Raw genomic sequence first — 15,319 nt, 5'->3', positions numbered from 1 at the left:
TACTGAACTATCAGTTTAATAATTCATGGCTGCACAATACTAACACGAATTCTTTACAGATGAATGGAAAAACTGGTAGAAGCCAACCCCAGAGAAGATCAGTTTGAATTGCGTAGAAATGAGGCAATGCTAACCCTGTGACTTATTTTAGGAGGTAGGTTAAGGAAAGGCAAACCTATATTTCTATCATTTGTTGACTTAGAGAAAGCTTTTGACAATGTTGACTTGAATACTCTCTTTCAAATTCTGAAGGTGGTAGGGGTGAAATACAGGGAGCCAAAGGGTATTTGCAATTTGTACAGAAAACAGATGGCAGTTATACAAATTGAGGGGCATGAAAGAGAAGCAGTGGTTGGGAAGTCAGACAGGGTTGTAGCCTATCCCTGATGTTATTCAATCTGTTTACTGAGCAAGCAGTAAAGGAAACAAAAGAAAAATTTGGAATAGGAATTAAAATCCATGGAGAAGAAATAAAAACTTTGAGGTTTGCCGATGATATTGTAATTCTGTCAGAGGCAGCAAAGGACTTGGAAGAGCAGTTGAATGGAATGGATAGTGTCTTGAAAGGAGGATATAAGATGAACATCAGGAAAATCAAAACCAGTATAATGGTATGGCCACGGTAAATGATAACAGCCAAACAGTTGCAAGATAAAGATTTATTGAAATCCTTGACCACGGTTTTGGTACATCTAAATATACCTTCACCAGAAGCAAAAATACATCTGAACAGGAAGACACCTTCATTAGCAAAAAACTTAGCAAAATAACTGAGATAGAACATGGATAGTTTCAAACTCCTTCTTGCTTTAACGTAATATAGTCTGCTTGAGTAGAGCTAGTTTTCTTGGCTGTTGATGCTGGTAGATGCTCCCTTCCTGTCTTGTTGGGATTTTACGTATTTTTTTATGATTGTTGTTCACGGTTTTAGATGTGTATGTGTGGTTTAAATGATGCTGTTATGTTTTTTATCTATGACAACAGATGGTTTCAATTTACTACAACACTTCGTTCGTTTTTGCTAGTACATATCCTAGTCTTTAATTTGCATGAGATTCTTGCATACAACACTAGTGACCTCCATCGTTATATATGTTCCTTAATGCAAGCTTCACCTGCTTGACACTAGGACACAGGCAAATTGGTGTTCATATTTTCTATTGTATGTAGGTGTTTTCAATGGTTCTGATATGTTTTATTTATTAAGATAGAGGGTTTGAATTAGTACAACCTTTAAAAATTTGACGCACATGAGTATGTACCCCTGGGTTTTAATCTGCGCGAGTGCATCGCGCATACCACAAGTGCCCTCTCTCTGTAAATCTGTTTGCCCTAGTGCTTCCACACCCTCTTCACACTAGTTCACAGGCTAAGTACTGATAACAACCCGTGTTTACATCCACCACCTCTTCATAATTATGCTGTAGAGATGGAGGAGATATTTTAATTTTAACTACTGACAATGCCTTTGGCATGATTGTTTTATGCATCTCCACTGCAGGATGTGATTTTTGTAAGTGACTAAAAGTTTTTGTGCTTGTAATACTTTGGTAATTTCCATGGTACTTAAAGCTATAAGTGTTTGTTTTCTCTTTTATCTCAGTTCTGTTGTTCAGTCTTTTGCTAATGAAGGTGTCTTCCCATTCAGGTGTATTTTTGCTTCTGTGAATGTACATTTAGATATACCGAAACTGTGGTCAAGGATTTCAATAAATCTGTATCCTGCAACTGTTTCGCTGTTTTCATATACCATGAAAATTTTCAACAGTTGCTGCTTCGGCCATGTTTAAAATTTTGGAATAATAGAATATAGTGGAATTAAATAAGATGATGCTGTGGGAATTATATTAGGAAATGACACACTGAAAGTAGTAGATGAGTTTTGCTATTTGGGGAGCAAAAAAATTGATGATGGTCAAAGTAGAGAGGATATAAAATGTTGACTGGCAATGGCAAGGAAAACATTTCTGTAGAAAAGAAATTTGTTAACATCAAGTGTAGATTTAGGTGTCAGGAAGTCTTTTCTGAAAATGTTTGTATGGAGTGTAGCCCTGTATGGAAGTGGAGCATGGGCGATAAATAGTTTGGACAAGAAGAGAATAGAAGCTTTTGAAATGTGGTGCTACAGAAGACTGCTGAAGATTAGGTGGGTAGATCACCTAAATAATGAGGACGTACTGTATAGAATTGGGGAGAAGATAAATTTGTGGCACAACTTGACTAGAAGAAGGGATCAGTTGATAGGACATGTTCTGAGGCATCAAGGGATCACCAATTTAGTATTGGAGGGCAGCGTGGAGAGTAAAACTCATAGAGGGAGACCAAGAGATGAATACACTAAGCAGATTCAGAAGGATGTAGGTTGCATTAGGCACTTGGAGATGAAGAAGCTTGCACAGGAAATAGTAGCATGGAAAGCTGCATCAGACCAGTCTCTGGGCTGAAGACCACAACAACAACAACAATGTTTTAACTATCGGTGTTAATTACTCTGGAATTAAATGAGCGCAAGAGTCGCTAACATATTTTCATCATTAGCTGCTGAATACTTTATTTTTTCTATACATTTTTCATCTTCTTTATCAGGAAGTCAGTAATGAGGTATATGTTTACACATGAACAATGATAATGAAACCCAAAATTATAGATTTTTGTAACTAGTACAGTTTTTAGGTGAACTAGCTGTCTCATTCTATTCCTGAAAACAAAAGGAATGTAATAGATAATGAAGTTGGATAAGCCCTGAGTCAGTATTTGAGATTTTTAGGTTCTGTGCACATGTTATATTAATGACAAAATTGAAGATGTCTCAGAATTTACACATACACACAAAATTAATAACAGTAGTAATAAAAAAATAATAACAATAATATTAGTTTGGGGGTGGAAGAAGAGCAAATGGAACAGCTCGAAGTAATCCACTTACTTGGTTCCAAATTCAGCAGGTAACCAATTCCACCCAACAGAGTTATTACTATTTGATGATATAACATTTTCCACGTCCTTTATTGATTGTTTTTGAAAATCTGTTACATACTCAGCTTCTGGATGGTGTCCAACGGAATTTACTTCAGTCTGGTACCCTACTATGTCAACATCTGACCTAGCCATATTTTTGAGGACTCAAAAACTCTGATATTGGAGTTGGGTTTACAGTAAGGACATCACCTGCATTAATCATAGATATTTCATGGCTACTAAATCCAATGCTGAATTTTTATTTGGCAGCAGACAACACAGGCTTTGTCTTACTTTTAGGTTATAAAATCAACTTAGAGTTTGGTATTTTGTGGCTGCCTTCACAACTTTTTTTAAAAAAAAATCTTTATAATATCTAACATATTCAATAAAATGGCAGTTTTATCATATTTCAGTTCATTGTTGCGTTATCTCTTCCTGACACTAGAAATTTGTATACATTGTGTCACCCATTTACATTTACCAGTCATTTGTTTAGACGTGTTTTTAACTGCGAAATATTCCTTAAACATGCCAAGAAAGCTACTTGAAAATTCTCAAAGTTACTGCTACTTGAAATACAGCAGTCACAAGGCCATTTAATATCACTTTACTGAATTTTTTTCATCAAAATTCCTTTTTATACAGCTTCCGTAACTTGAAATCATGCTGTTTACTCTTGCAAGTTCAGTGGATAATCCAGAGGGGTCAGAGATTCCTAAATCTAAGCAAAATTTATAAATATCTTCAAACACAAAATGTGTTAAAATATTATCAATGCAGGTCGCTGACTGTATATTTACTGTAGTGGCTTGCAAGAAGTATACATTGAAGCCAAAGTTATTTATTATGTCAGTGAATATTTATGTGTCATTACTTTCAGCTATGGTATTAATATTAAAGTCATCAGCTATTAAAATGTTTTTCCTTTTTAAATTATTGAGGTTTTAAGCAGGCTCTGAAATTTGGTAAGAAAAGCTTCAGTTGTAGCTGTCTCTGATACTCTGTAAATAGAAACTACTATCTATGACCTTTAGGTCCCGTAACCCTCAAATATACACTATTTATTCAAATAATTAAAATCATTTCTATTTTATTCATCTTTACAATTCCTTGTTTATCATAGAGGAATACTTGAATATAAATTAGAATAATGATTTCTATTCAAATATTTCTCTATGATATAGACGGAATTAAAATCATTTCTATTTTATTCATATTTACAATTCCTTGTTTATCATAGAGGAATACTTGAATATAAATTAGAATAATGATTTCTATTCAAATATTTCTCTATGATGTAGACGGAATTGTTAAGGAGAATAAAATAGGAAATAGGAAATTATTTTAATTATTTGAATGAAGAGAGTATATTTATATGTTACATATAATTATTATTGAGATTGAGTAACAATTGCAAATAACATAAATACCTTTATTTTATGTTTTGTGTTATTATTATTTAGATGTATTCCTTAACAATAACTTACAAAGTAGTCGTAACATTCTGCCTCGTAAAATCGTAGTTTTGTTTCCTGCAGTTGTGAAAATTTGAGGGTATTTGGCTAAAGCACAAGAGGAATTAGCAGAATTGTGAGCTTCAGTTTGCAGTAGTAACGTTAGGGCTGTATCATAAAGCCTCCTGAATCAGTGATAAAACCCAGGAAGTGCTGCATATCTGATAGCTTCAGTCTAGCTAACTGTAATAGCTTCAGTGCTTACGTAATTGCACACAAAAGCATATAGACATCTCAACAAGTTTATTAGCAGCTTAACAATACAGAACATAAAAATGCAGGGTAAGGCTGAAAATGTTAATAATACCAAGAAGGTATTTTTGTTGGATATAATTCATATTAAATGGACATTATGTAATCAAAGTATCAAAGTAGGAGTGCAGGTAACAGTTTAGAATAGAATACAGTAGAATAGATTTATTTACCTTTGAAGATTTTCTGTTTAATTGCTGTTGTGAAATTTTACATTTTATATATTTTCCACTTGTACATTAGTCTTTGCACATTACATAAATATATTTACAATAATCTGTTAATACAGTTACATAATACATTATGTTTGCACTTTATATATTACACATTACATCTCCATTTACATATTGATATATTTAACTTTGTGTATTGCACAGTACTGCATTTTATTATTGTAAGCAGCTTATCATAATAAAGTATACTTTCATAACAGTCTTTCACTGTGTGATATTCTTAACTTTTAATCCATTCTTCAGTGTTACTTTGAAATTTATTCAGATGCACTGTATGACCAGTTTTTAGGACTATGTTAAAAAAGCACGATGCCAAGATGTTTATAATGGCCATGAATCTTTGCTAGATGGTGTATGGCATGGGAGTTGGATGTAATTTATTGTGTTATGCTGGTGTAAGGAGCTTATAAGATTAAATTGATTTATATTTTCCTTAAAATAGATCGGGCTACTGCAAATATTTAAACTTGGCACTGTCATCATATTAAATTCCTTAAAGTAATGTCTACAAGATTCTGATGGTGCATGTAACATCCTTTTTCTACCATTTAAATATTATTTCACATCACTGTAATTTTTCCATGATAGAATTTGATATGTCAGATGTGAATGCAAGAAGGTAAAGTATACATATAATGAGAACATTTTGCTGATGCATCTTCTCAATTTGTGCAACAGGCACTACCTGAGAAAGTCTGTTACATGGTTTGATGGAAGAAGTATCTTATGCAAGTCTTTAGTCAATATGAAAACTAAGAAGTTTTGCTGAGGTGTTGTCCTGATTCAGTGCATTTCAATAGAACAATATTCTTCAGTTTTTGTATAATTTGCCTTAAATCATGTACTGCATACATCTTTTGTTGTTGCTACATGAAGCTGCATCATGGTTGCTCTCCTGTACAACTAGTGTAGCACCATCTACATAGAGCATAGTTTCACAAGCCAGTACTAAGGGCAGATCATTCATATATATAATAAATAAAATAGTGTTGAAGAACTGAGTTGTGAGATACATCTTTTAAGGCTGGTAGACAATCTGATTTTTGATTCTCTGAACACACAAGATGCTGCCTGCCACTGAGGTAGGACTGCAGAAAGTCAAGAGCATTCTCTCTTTTTCCATAGTAATATAACTTTTTAGTCAGTATTTCATATGTGTCAAAGGCTATACTTATGTCAAGTAGTGTGCCATAAATAATTGTTATATACTTTTATCGTAATGCTTGCAGCTGCTTTAACAGTAGAGTTGCCAGGCTTGAATCCCTATTGTGCCGAACAGAGTTATTTATTGCTTGAACATCTTGGGCAATCTTTTGTTGCATACGGTACTTGATTATCTTTGCTATTACTGGGATAAATGAGATGGATGAGTAATTGTCTGGTGGTGCTTTGTTGCCCTTTTTATAAACAGATTTAATTATAGATCTAATTATAGAGATTTTTGAGAATTCCATGTAGACACTTTCATCTGACATCTTGTTTATGATATTTGTTAATGGCATTAAGATTCCATTTCTTATTTGTTTGATTACAAAATCTGAGATACCATAATAAACTTCTGCACTTCAGTTGCTGAATTTGTCTACTGAATCATTGATGAGTCAAATAGTTACGTTAGTCCAGCTAAAAATTATTGTTTGTATTATTACCAATAGTTGACAGTAGTGCTTCAGCTTTGCTCGTATCTTTTTTTAACCTGATGGTTGAGAAGGGTTTGCCAAAAAGTGTATTTAATACATCTGGTTGGTTCGGAAAAGCACTGGCTTTCATTTGAGAGTTTACTTCTGTTTTCTCGACCTCGCATCCAAGCTTACATTTGTTTTGTGCATTAAGAATGTGTTCACCATTTACTTTACATTTAGCTAACTGGTTTTCTGCTTTATAATGCCCTTTTGCTGAGTACATTTGGTTGAATTTGTTACCATTTTTATACTAGCTGCATAGTGTTTTAGGTTTAATTAGATGCTCTGCTTTCAGTGATCCTAGTGATATGAAGGACAGATTTCATTAGAATCTTTAACAATCTGACTGCACACTTGTTTCATTTCACATCCTGCAGGTTAATTTATTCCAGTTTAAATTTGCCTTGTAACTGGTTTAATTTGTGATCATTAATGTTTCAAATCAGACTTCCGTGTTCAGTGGAACAGCTATGTATTTTATTATTTAAGGGACCTCAGTCGCTGAAACTGCTTAATGACTGAGGTTTACTGACTGTTCTAGACATTGTCAACTTCAGCTGATGGTGCTGTTCTGAAGATGGCCTAAGACTAGGTGGAAACTAGTCATTTTAATAAAATAACCATTGTGATCTAGACTGTTTTTTACACTGATTTTATATAGCTTATAGGAACACTGTTTCCAAGAAATTCTACAAAAAATTTGACATTCTACTTAATTTAAAATGCCAGATTATGTTACCCAGGCATGCTGTAAGCTTGATGGGCTTTTGATAACGCAGTAACAATTGAATGAACTTAATAAATTACTTAAAAAATAGCTTACTGCTCTACTTTTAAATGTAGTATCTATCGGAATGTCACCAGGTATTAACATTTTGCTGTTTGTATTCTTATGGAGCAGTTTTATCAATTTCTTAAGAGTTTCTATAAGCAACTTTTATTTTAGTTTGGATGACATTATTTAGTTTCAGTTTTCTTAGCAAAGCAGGTCCACTACTATGTTTACATTTGTTCTTCAGTAAGTACTTGCCACTTCAAATCCATTTGGTACATTTATTAGTAATTATTTGATATATATAGCCAGTGTTTATTAACCAGTTAATGTTTTCTGACCAATACTGAAATTCCGATAGATTATTTTTTAATGATTGTATGTTGATATGCAGAAACATCAAGTCTTTTTCATGACAGTGACTATTATATTTATTGTGTGGCTGATTGAGAGGTAGCTACTTCAAGGTCAAATTGTCGACCATGGCCAGGAGTGCAATGTGCTGACCAAATGCCCATCCTTAATGCATCCAGTGATAAATGACTGAGGATGAAATGGCTGTTGGTGAACTATATTTAGCATATGGAGGCAATGCGTTTAATGGCATTCCCAGTTTAGGCCAATTGCATCTATAAATGTTTCATTTTTATATTTTCTACAGATTCTTTCCAGGTAACTCTCAAATTCTGTAATTTCTGTGTTTACACAGGGCCATCAAGGAAGATCATATCATTTGGGTTCACTATGAACTGTTGCATTGGTACAATACCAATCACAAAGGTTTAAAAATAAGTAAAATAAAAATAAAAAAAGATTCCCTACTGCCATGGTCCTGTCCTTATGTAAATGTCATTTTCTCCCCCCAAAAAGCACCAAATAGTTTTCAGTGTGCATTACCACTGACTTCTGAGCAATATTTTTTGAAATAACACAAAGAGGATCACCAGCATATGTAAGACTGATGAGAAAAGAAATTTTTGGCAAAAATTTTGTGCTTTTTCTGGGAGTAGTTTTGGTAGATTTCTTTCTGCACCTATTGCACTTTTATTCTGAGTACCTTTTGTAGTTATAGATTTCTTACTATACTATATTTCATTTGTTTGTGGTTTTCAATTGATGCTTTGGTGGTAGAAACAATTCCGTGTTGGCCTTAATCAGTTGTCATCAAACAGTTTTGTTCAAGAGCTAATATTGGCATTATGGGGTGGTGCCTCAGGCTGCATATGCAATGATCTTATTATTAATTGGTAATCTGCATAAATTAGTATAGTGTTGTTATGATCGTTGGTCCACAGACTGGTGTGATGCAGCTTGCCTTACTACTCTATTCTGTGCAACCCTCTTCACCTCCGAAAACTGCTACAACCTACATCCTTCTAAATCTGCTTGCTGTATTCATCTCTTGGTCTCCCTGTATGATTTTTAATTCTCTCCCCCCCCCCACCCCCCCACCCCCATCCCCCACCCCTCCCGTCCTCTCTCCCCCACACACCTTCCTCCAGTACTAAATTCGAGATCTCTTAATGACTCAGCATGTATCCTATCAACTATTCCCTTCTTCTAGTCAAGTTGTGCCACAAATTTCTTTTCTCGTCAGTTCTATTCAGTACTTCCTCATTAGCTACATGACCTACCCATCTAATGTTTAGCATTCTTCTGTAGCACCACATTCCAAAAGCTTCTACTCTCTTCTTGTCTAAACTGTTTTTCATCTATGTTTCACATCCATATGTGGCTACACTGCAGACAAATACCTTCACAAAAGACTTCCTACCATTTAAATCTATATTCTATCTTAACAAATTTTTCTTCTGCAGAAAAACTTTTCTTGCCATAGCCAATTTACATTTTATGTCCTCTCTACATTGGCCATCACCAGTTATATTACTGCCCAAATAGCAAAACTCATCTACTACTTTGAGTGTCTCATTTCCTAATCTAATTCCTTCACCACTGACTGATATAATTTGATTATATTCCATTATCCTTGTCATGCTTTTATTGATGGTCATCTTATTTCCTCCTTCCATGACACTGTCTTTTCTGTTTAACTGCTCTTCCAAGACTTTTACTGTCTCTGACAGGATTACAATGTCATCGGCAAACCTCAGAGCTTTCTTCTCCCTGAACTTTAATTTCTACTCCAAATTTTTCTTTGGTTTCCTTTACTGCTTGCTCAGTGTGCAGACTGAACAACATCAGGGATAGGCATCCCAGTTCTTCTCATGTCCTGCCTGTTGTATCCTCATTAACATGTGAAATTGTTGCTTTGATGTGAGCTCGCAGTTCATGCACATCCCACAGTGCATTCTGGTACACACCAGCCTTCTCGAAGTCCCAAAGTAAACAGCCTGATGATGTTATGTCTGGATACTTTGGGGACCAGGAAATAGGGCCTCCTGTTCTAATCCAGCAACCTGGAAAAATAATGTCCGAAGCCTACCTAATGGTGGAGGTTGAGTGAGGGGGGGGGGCACTGTCCTGCTCCAGCATGATATTGAGGTGACATTCATGAATATCACATTTTTCAGATAGTCTGGGTCACTATCAATGCGACTTAGAATCTCAATTGCAAAGCATTGTGCTTTGGCCTGTTATCAGATTGAAGCACATGCAGCAGCTGCACTTTGTGGGCATGAAGCTTCTATCTCTTGTGGAGCACCCTGTGCACCATGGTTGGTGGTAACTGCAACTGTTGAGTCGTTTGATGTATTGAGTTGGTTGGGCCCCAGATAAATTCCTGTTGCAACTGTTCTACATTTGTATCATGTATCAATCGTGCTCAGATGCCCAGAACTCATCCTCTTCTACTCATGGCACTTCTGGATTTCTCATGTACCACTGTCTGATGGTTGGACGTGACAATAGTGTGCTTCTGTATTGTGTCCTGAAGTTCTGTTGTATCAGGGTATCAGATTTTCCCTCTGTCAACCATTCCACAGACTGTGCCATGTGCTGGGGGTGACCATTTTCATCAGTAAGTAACCTGAAAAAGAAAAAAACAGAAAATCAGTTTAGGTGAATGTGAACATTGTGCCACAAACCACATCTTTTTATCCATCTCCATGTCTGAAATAAACTTGATCAAGATTGTAAGATGAGATGGTTAAAGAGTGAGGAGGACAAATTAGAAGAAGGGAGAATAGAGGAAGATGAGATAGGCCGAGTGGAGGAAGATTGACAGAGAGAGGGTCGAGGAGTCAGTCGGTCCCAGGGTGGGGGGGGGGGGGGGGGGGGGGGGGGGAGGAAGAAGATAGACATAAAAGTGGGTAGAGGGGGAGGTACAGGAGGCATTTTGCAGGTGCAGAGGGGAAGTGGGAAGGAAAGAGGGGTAAGGACTAGATAGGAAGAGAGAGGGGAGAAGATGGACAGAGGGAGACAAAGAAATGAACAGAGGGAGCTGGAGGGAAGTTATGGTCAGGGATAGGGAGCAGAGGAGATGAACAAAGTGAGGGGAAGGAGGTGATGGAGAGACAGAGACTGGAGAGGTGGAGATGGACAGATAGAGATGGAAGGATGAGTTGGACAGAGATGGCAGAAGGAAGAGGTGGGCACAAAGAGGAGGAGGAGGAGATCTGTACAATAAATGTGTTGAACACATATACAAACAAAACCATGGGGAATGTAAAGCGGCATGTCCAGTATCTTCTCGTAAACCCCTCAATCAATTTCATCCGAATTTGACACATGAACAGCAACTTCACAAGTTCCAGCACTCCATTAGAAGCAGAAATATGCGCAAAAAAGTGTTTTTCTTAGCCCCTGCTGTATAGGATGCCTAGCATGACAGACGTCTTATGTACAAATAGTATCAGCCTGCTTTACCGACCTGCTTTGCAGGGAGTCCACCCATCAGAGGTGAAAAATGGCTTTCAAGCCCCAGATGTGTAGTCTGTCCTACATGACAGGTATGTTGTAGGAGTAGTATAAGTTTGCTTCATTGACCTGTTTTGCATCGGCTACACATGCAGGTGGGCACAGGTGGGGTAAGTTTGCGAAAGATAGAGGAGGTGGATAGAGAAGGACAGCGGTTGGGATGAAGAGAGAGGGGGGTAGGAAGAAATAGCCAGAGAGAAGACTCAGGAGAGGGATAAAGGGGGCAGGGAAAATTGATAGAGAGAGATGGGGAGGAGGACATTGATAGGAAGAGATGAAAGGAGACAGGGACAGAGAGAGAGGAGGAGAAATGAAGAAGGGGCGGGGAGGGGTAGAAGAGGAGTTGGGCAGAGGGAGCAGAAGGACGTGGACCAACAGAAGGTGGGAGGAAGTATGTGCAATATATGTGTTAAACATGTATATTGGGTTAGCCATGAGGAAAAGGCTAAAGAGAGTATATATTTGTGTGTGTGTGTGTGTGTGTGTGTGTGTGTGTGTGTTTCCAAGAAAAAATAGCTTGAATGAACATGGGTCCGGAAATGCATACCTTCTGTGATAAACACGTGTTTATAGGAGGCAATTAATGTGGCTTCCATTCATGACATTGCACCCCTCTGCTCTCCAGCCTAAGGAATAACACACCCCTTGAAGTATACCCAGTTGTTGTTGTACCTTCTGGTACGCATTGAAGATGCGGCAACCCTGTAGTGTCCACACATTGTTGATTGGCATGGGGTGGACCAATTCCTTCAAGTGTCACCAAAACCGAAAGTTTAGGGGATTGAGGGACTGGGGAATGAGTAGGCCAAGGTGTGGGACACCCCTGACCAATCCAATGATCCTGAAATACCTGCATAAGATGTTTGCGCACATTGTGATGAAAGTGTTCTGGTGCGCCATCATGCATGAATCACATTTGTATTCTTTACTGCAATGGCACAGCATCCAGGAAAATAGATAATACATTAATGAGAAGTCTAGATAATGCACCTCATTTAACCTTTGTGATAGTGCATATGGCCTTACTAATTTATTGCCAAGTACGTTTGCCCATACGTTGATTGAGAATTGGTGTTGATTCTCTCTTTCCTGAATTGCTTGGGGATTTAAATTTGCCCATACATGCTGGTTATGGAAATTCACAAACCATCTTTTGGAATCCAGCTTTATTTGAAAATACAGTCTTGGATATGAACAGTAGATCTGTGGCACATTTATGCAACAACCATTGGCAGAACCACCATGTGCCATCATGATCCTGTGCCCGGAGGGCATGAACACACAGTAGGTGATATGGGTACAGCAATTGTTTATGAAGTAATCCCCCCTCCAGATAAGAGAGTGAGACACACCTTCTGATGCTGCTAATTGTCACACACTACCCCCAGGGGTTTCTTCCATGAAGGTATCACACACTCCTCCATGTCAGGTGTGTGGACTGTGTGGGCCTTCCACTGTCAGTCATCTGAGGTGCAAGGGTTCCAGTGACTCTCAGATGCCAGAAAAGTCCACCAAACAGCTTATCAGAGCGCACTCTGTGCTGTGGATATTTTTCAGTGTAGAGAGCATGGGCTTACACACTATGCCCATATTGTATTTGCAATTTCACTTGTTGAGTAGTAGGCTTCCGTTGCTAACAAGTGGTGGAAGACAGAAAATGTAAATGTACTACACCATTTGTACATACAGACAGTGCAATAATAATAAACACATAAGTGAATCTGCTTTGGAAGAAGGTAAAACACTATGATATATCTTGGATTGAAAGTACTGTACAATAAGTCTCACAAACACGATGAATACTTATGTAGGCAACAACAAGACTTGAACCAAGCAACTGACTGCAGACCACCTAATGGTTAGTAGAGTACTGTGAATAAGACATCATAATACCCTGCTGACTTATTTGATGGAGCACCAATGCAACAAGTATGCTAAATATTGGACTTATTTTTCTTGCTTTCATGAGTACTACTGCCTCTCAAAGTATCTGACACTTTTTTTTGAACACCCTGTATATGCCCACTGCATCCTTACAGTTATTCTTTTCAGTGACCCATTCCCAAAGAGCCTAACTGCAGGTAACATCTCTAAGCCTTGCAGTTGGCTTTAAAACATTAATTACCTGTACCAGTCCTTATCTTGCTTTCCTGTGAACACTACCAGCAATAAGACTGATTTTGTCATCTTAAAACTCTTGTTCCTACTTCTAGCTCACACTGTATCTCTTCTACTGTTAGTATACTTCTGTGTTTCTTGGGTTATGTGAATGCTTTTGCCAAGGATGTGAATGTTTTTGTCCACAGTCTTGAAATCATTTGAGCTATTGGAGATATCTGCTCTAGAGCTGTCAGACTTGCAGAAGCTCCTGGATTGTTTCACTGCACTGTTGCAGGCTGCAGCGTGTCAAATTGCTAACTCTTTGTATGCTTCTGAATTAGCTCGGAGTTTAAGAGAATGTGTATCAGTAGTGACGGTCACTGCATTTGCAAAAGCTACCTAATGGTGTGTGGCAGAGAGTACTTCTGGTACCAGTAACTGATCCCCCTTACCTGTTCCATGCATGAATAACATGTGGGAAGAATGATTGTCAGTAAGCTTCTGTAATAGCAGTGATTTATCAGACTTTGTTGTTGTGGTCATTTCATGAGATGTATGTTGGAAGAAGTACTGTGTTGTCCACGTCTTAATGGAAAGTGCTGCCTCAAAATTTCAATATTAAACTCTCTATGATGCACAAAGCTTCTCTTGTAGTGTGTGTGGAGTTTGTTGAGCATCTCTGTAATGATGTTACAACATCCCACATGAAATCAACCCTGATATTCTTCACACTGATTGCCAATGTGATGAATGTGCAGGGAAGTGTCAGTGTAAGATATGTAGAGATTTTCTTCGTGGGTGAGAGTATTAAAATCCTAGTGGTTAACTGCTGGATCATTCACAACAAAATACAAAAGTTTGAAATGTTCCTAAAAAGCATTGGAGCTAACATAATGCTGGGTCCAGAAAGCTGAAAATGTGAGCAGTGAGATTCTTTAGGAAAATTTAAACATGTTTCTAAAGGATAGGTGAATGGGATATGGAAGTAGTTTATTTGTCTAAATAGTCAAGAAACTCAAATCCACTAAGATAGAAATTGAAGTTGCATGTGTGATCATTTGGACAAGACTCAGTATCAGGGATGGGTATAAAATAAAATTATAACTGAATCCTTGTATCGGCCACAAGAGACATACCCAGATGTAAGTGGAAATTTATCAAAAAAAATCTTAGTTTGCTGGTTCGTAAGTTCCCCACCCATACTATAGCGTAATTAATTGTCTGACAGTCAATTGTGGTGATTACAGTTTTTTAGTGGTGGGTGTGACAAGATATCCTGCAAAACATCACTCAATGCCTTCTCTGAAAACTATCTCCAACAGGTAGTTTGGAATGGCACACATAATGCAAATATATTGGATTTAATGGCAATAAATAGATCTGACCTCTTTAGAAAGTCTACATTGAAACTTGTGTCAGTGACCATGAGGCAACTGCAGCAACAATGATTACCAGAGTACAGAGGGCAACTAAAACAAGTAGAAAGATTTATGTGTTCAGTAAACTAGATAAAAGAAACCAGTAGTGTCATCTTAATGATGAGCTTGAAACATTTTGCTCAGGATATGAGTATGTGGAGGATCTATGTCTCAAGTTTAAAAGTAAAGGTGACTGTGCACTGTACTTATACGTACCTAGCAAAACAGTTCATGAACAGTTCATGATGGGAATGACTCTTCATGGTATACTGTCACTGTTGTTGTTGTTGTTATTGTTGTTGTGGTCTTCAGTCAAGAGACTGGTTTGATGCAGATCTCCATCCTACTCTATCCTTGCAAGCCTCTTCATCTCCAAATAACTACTGCAACCTACATCCTTCTGAATCTGCTTAGGGTATTCATATCTAGGTCTCCCTCTATGATTTTTACCCTCCACCCTTCCCTTCAGTACTAAATTGTTGATCCCTTGATGCCTCAGAATGTTTCCCTT

General features: G+C 37.3%; 1 protein-coding gene across 2 annotated transcripts in view; it reads left to right on the top strand.

Annotated features, from left to right (window-relative positions):
* LOC126356308 (cytosolic carboxypeptidase Nna1-like) overlaps positions 1-15,319 on the top strand; it is a 550,530-nt gene that overhangs the window by 40,412 nt on the left and 494,799 nt on the right. Inside the window, exon 1 of one of the 2 annotated variants that reach the window (XM_050007260.1) lies at positions 4,663-4,757. The exons of the other annotated variant lie outside the window; for it this stretch is intronic. Coding sequence (XP_049863217.1) covers positions 4,751-4,757 — 7 coding nt within the window. The 5' untranslated portion in view covers positions 4,663-4,750. Of the gene's footprint in view, positions 1-4,662; positions 4,758-15,319 lie in introns of those variants that run through there. 2 annotated transcript variants of the gene reach the window in all.

The sequence above is a fragment of the Schistocerca gregaria genome, chromosome 3, assembly GCF_023897955.1.
Source record: "Schistocerca gregaria isolate iqSchGreg1 chromosome 3, iqSchGreg1.2, whole genome shotgun sequence".
In the NCBI taxonomy this organism is placed as follows: Eukaryota; Metazoa; Arthropoda; class Insecta; order Orthoptera; family Acrididae; genus Schistocerca; species Schistocerca gregaria.
This window is presented reverse-complemented; position numbering and strand designations above follow the sequence as displayed.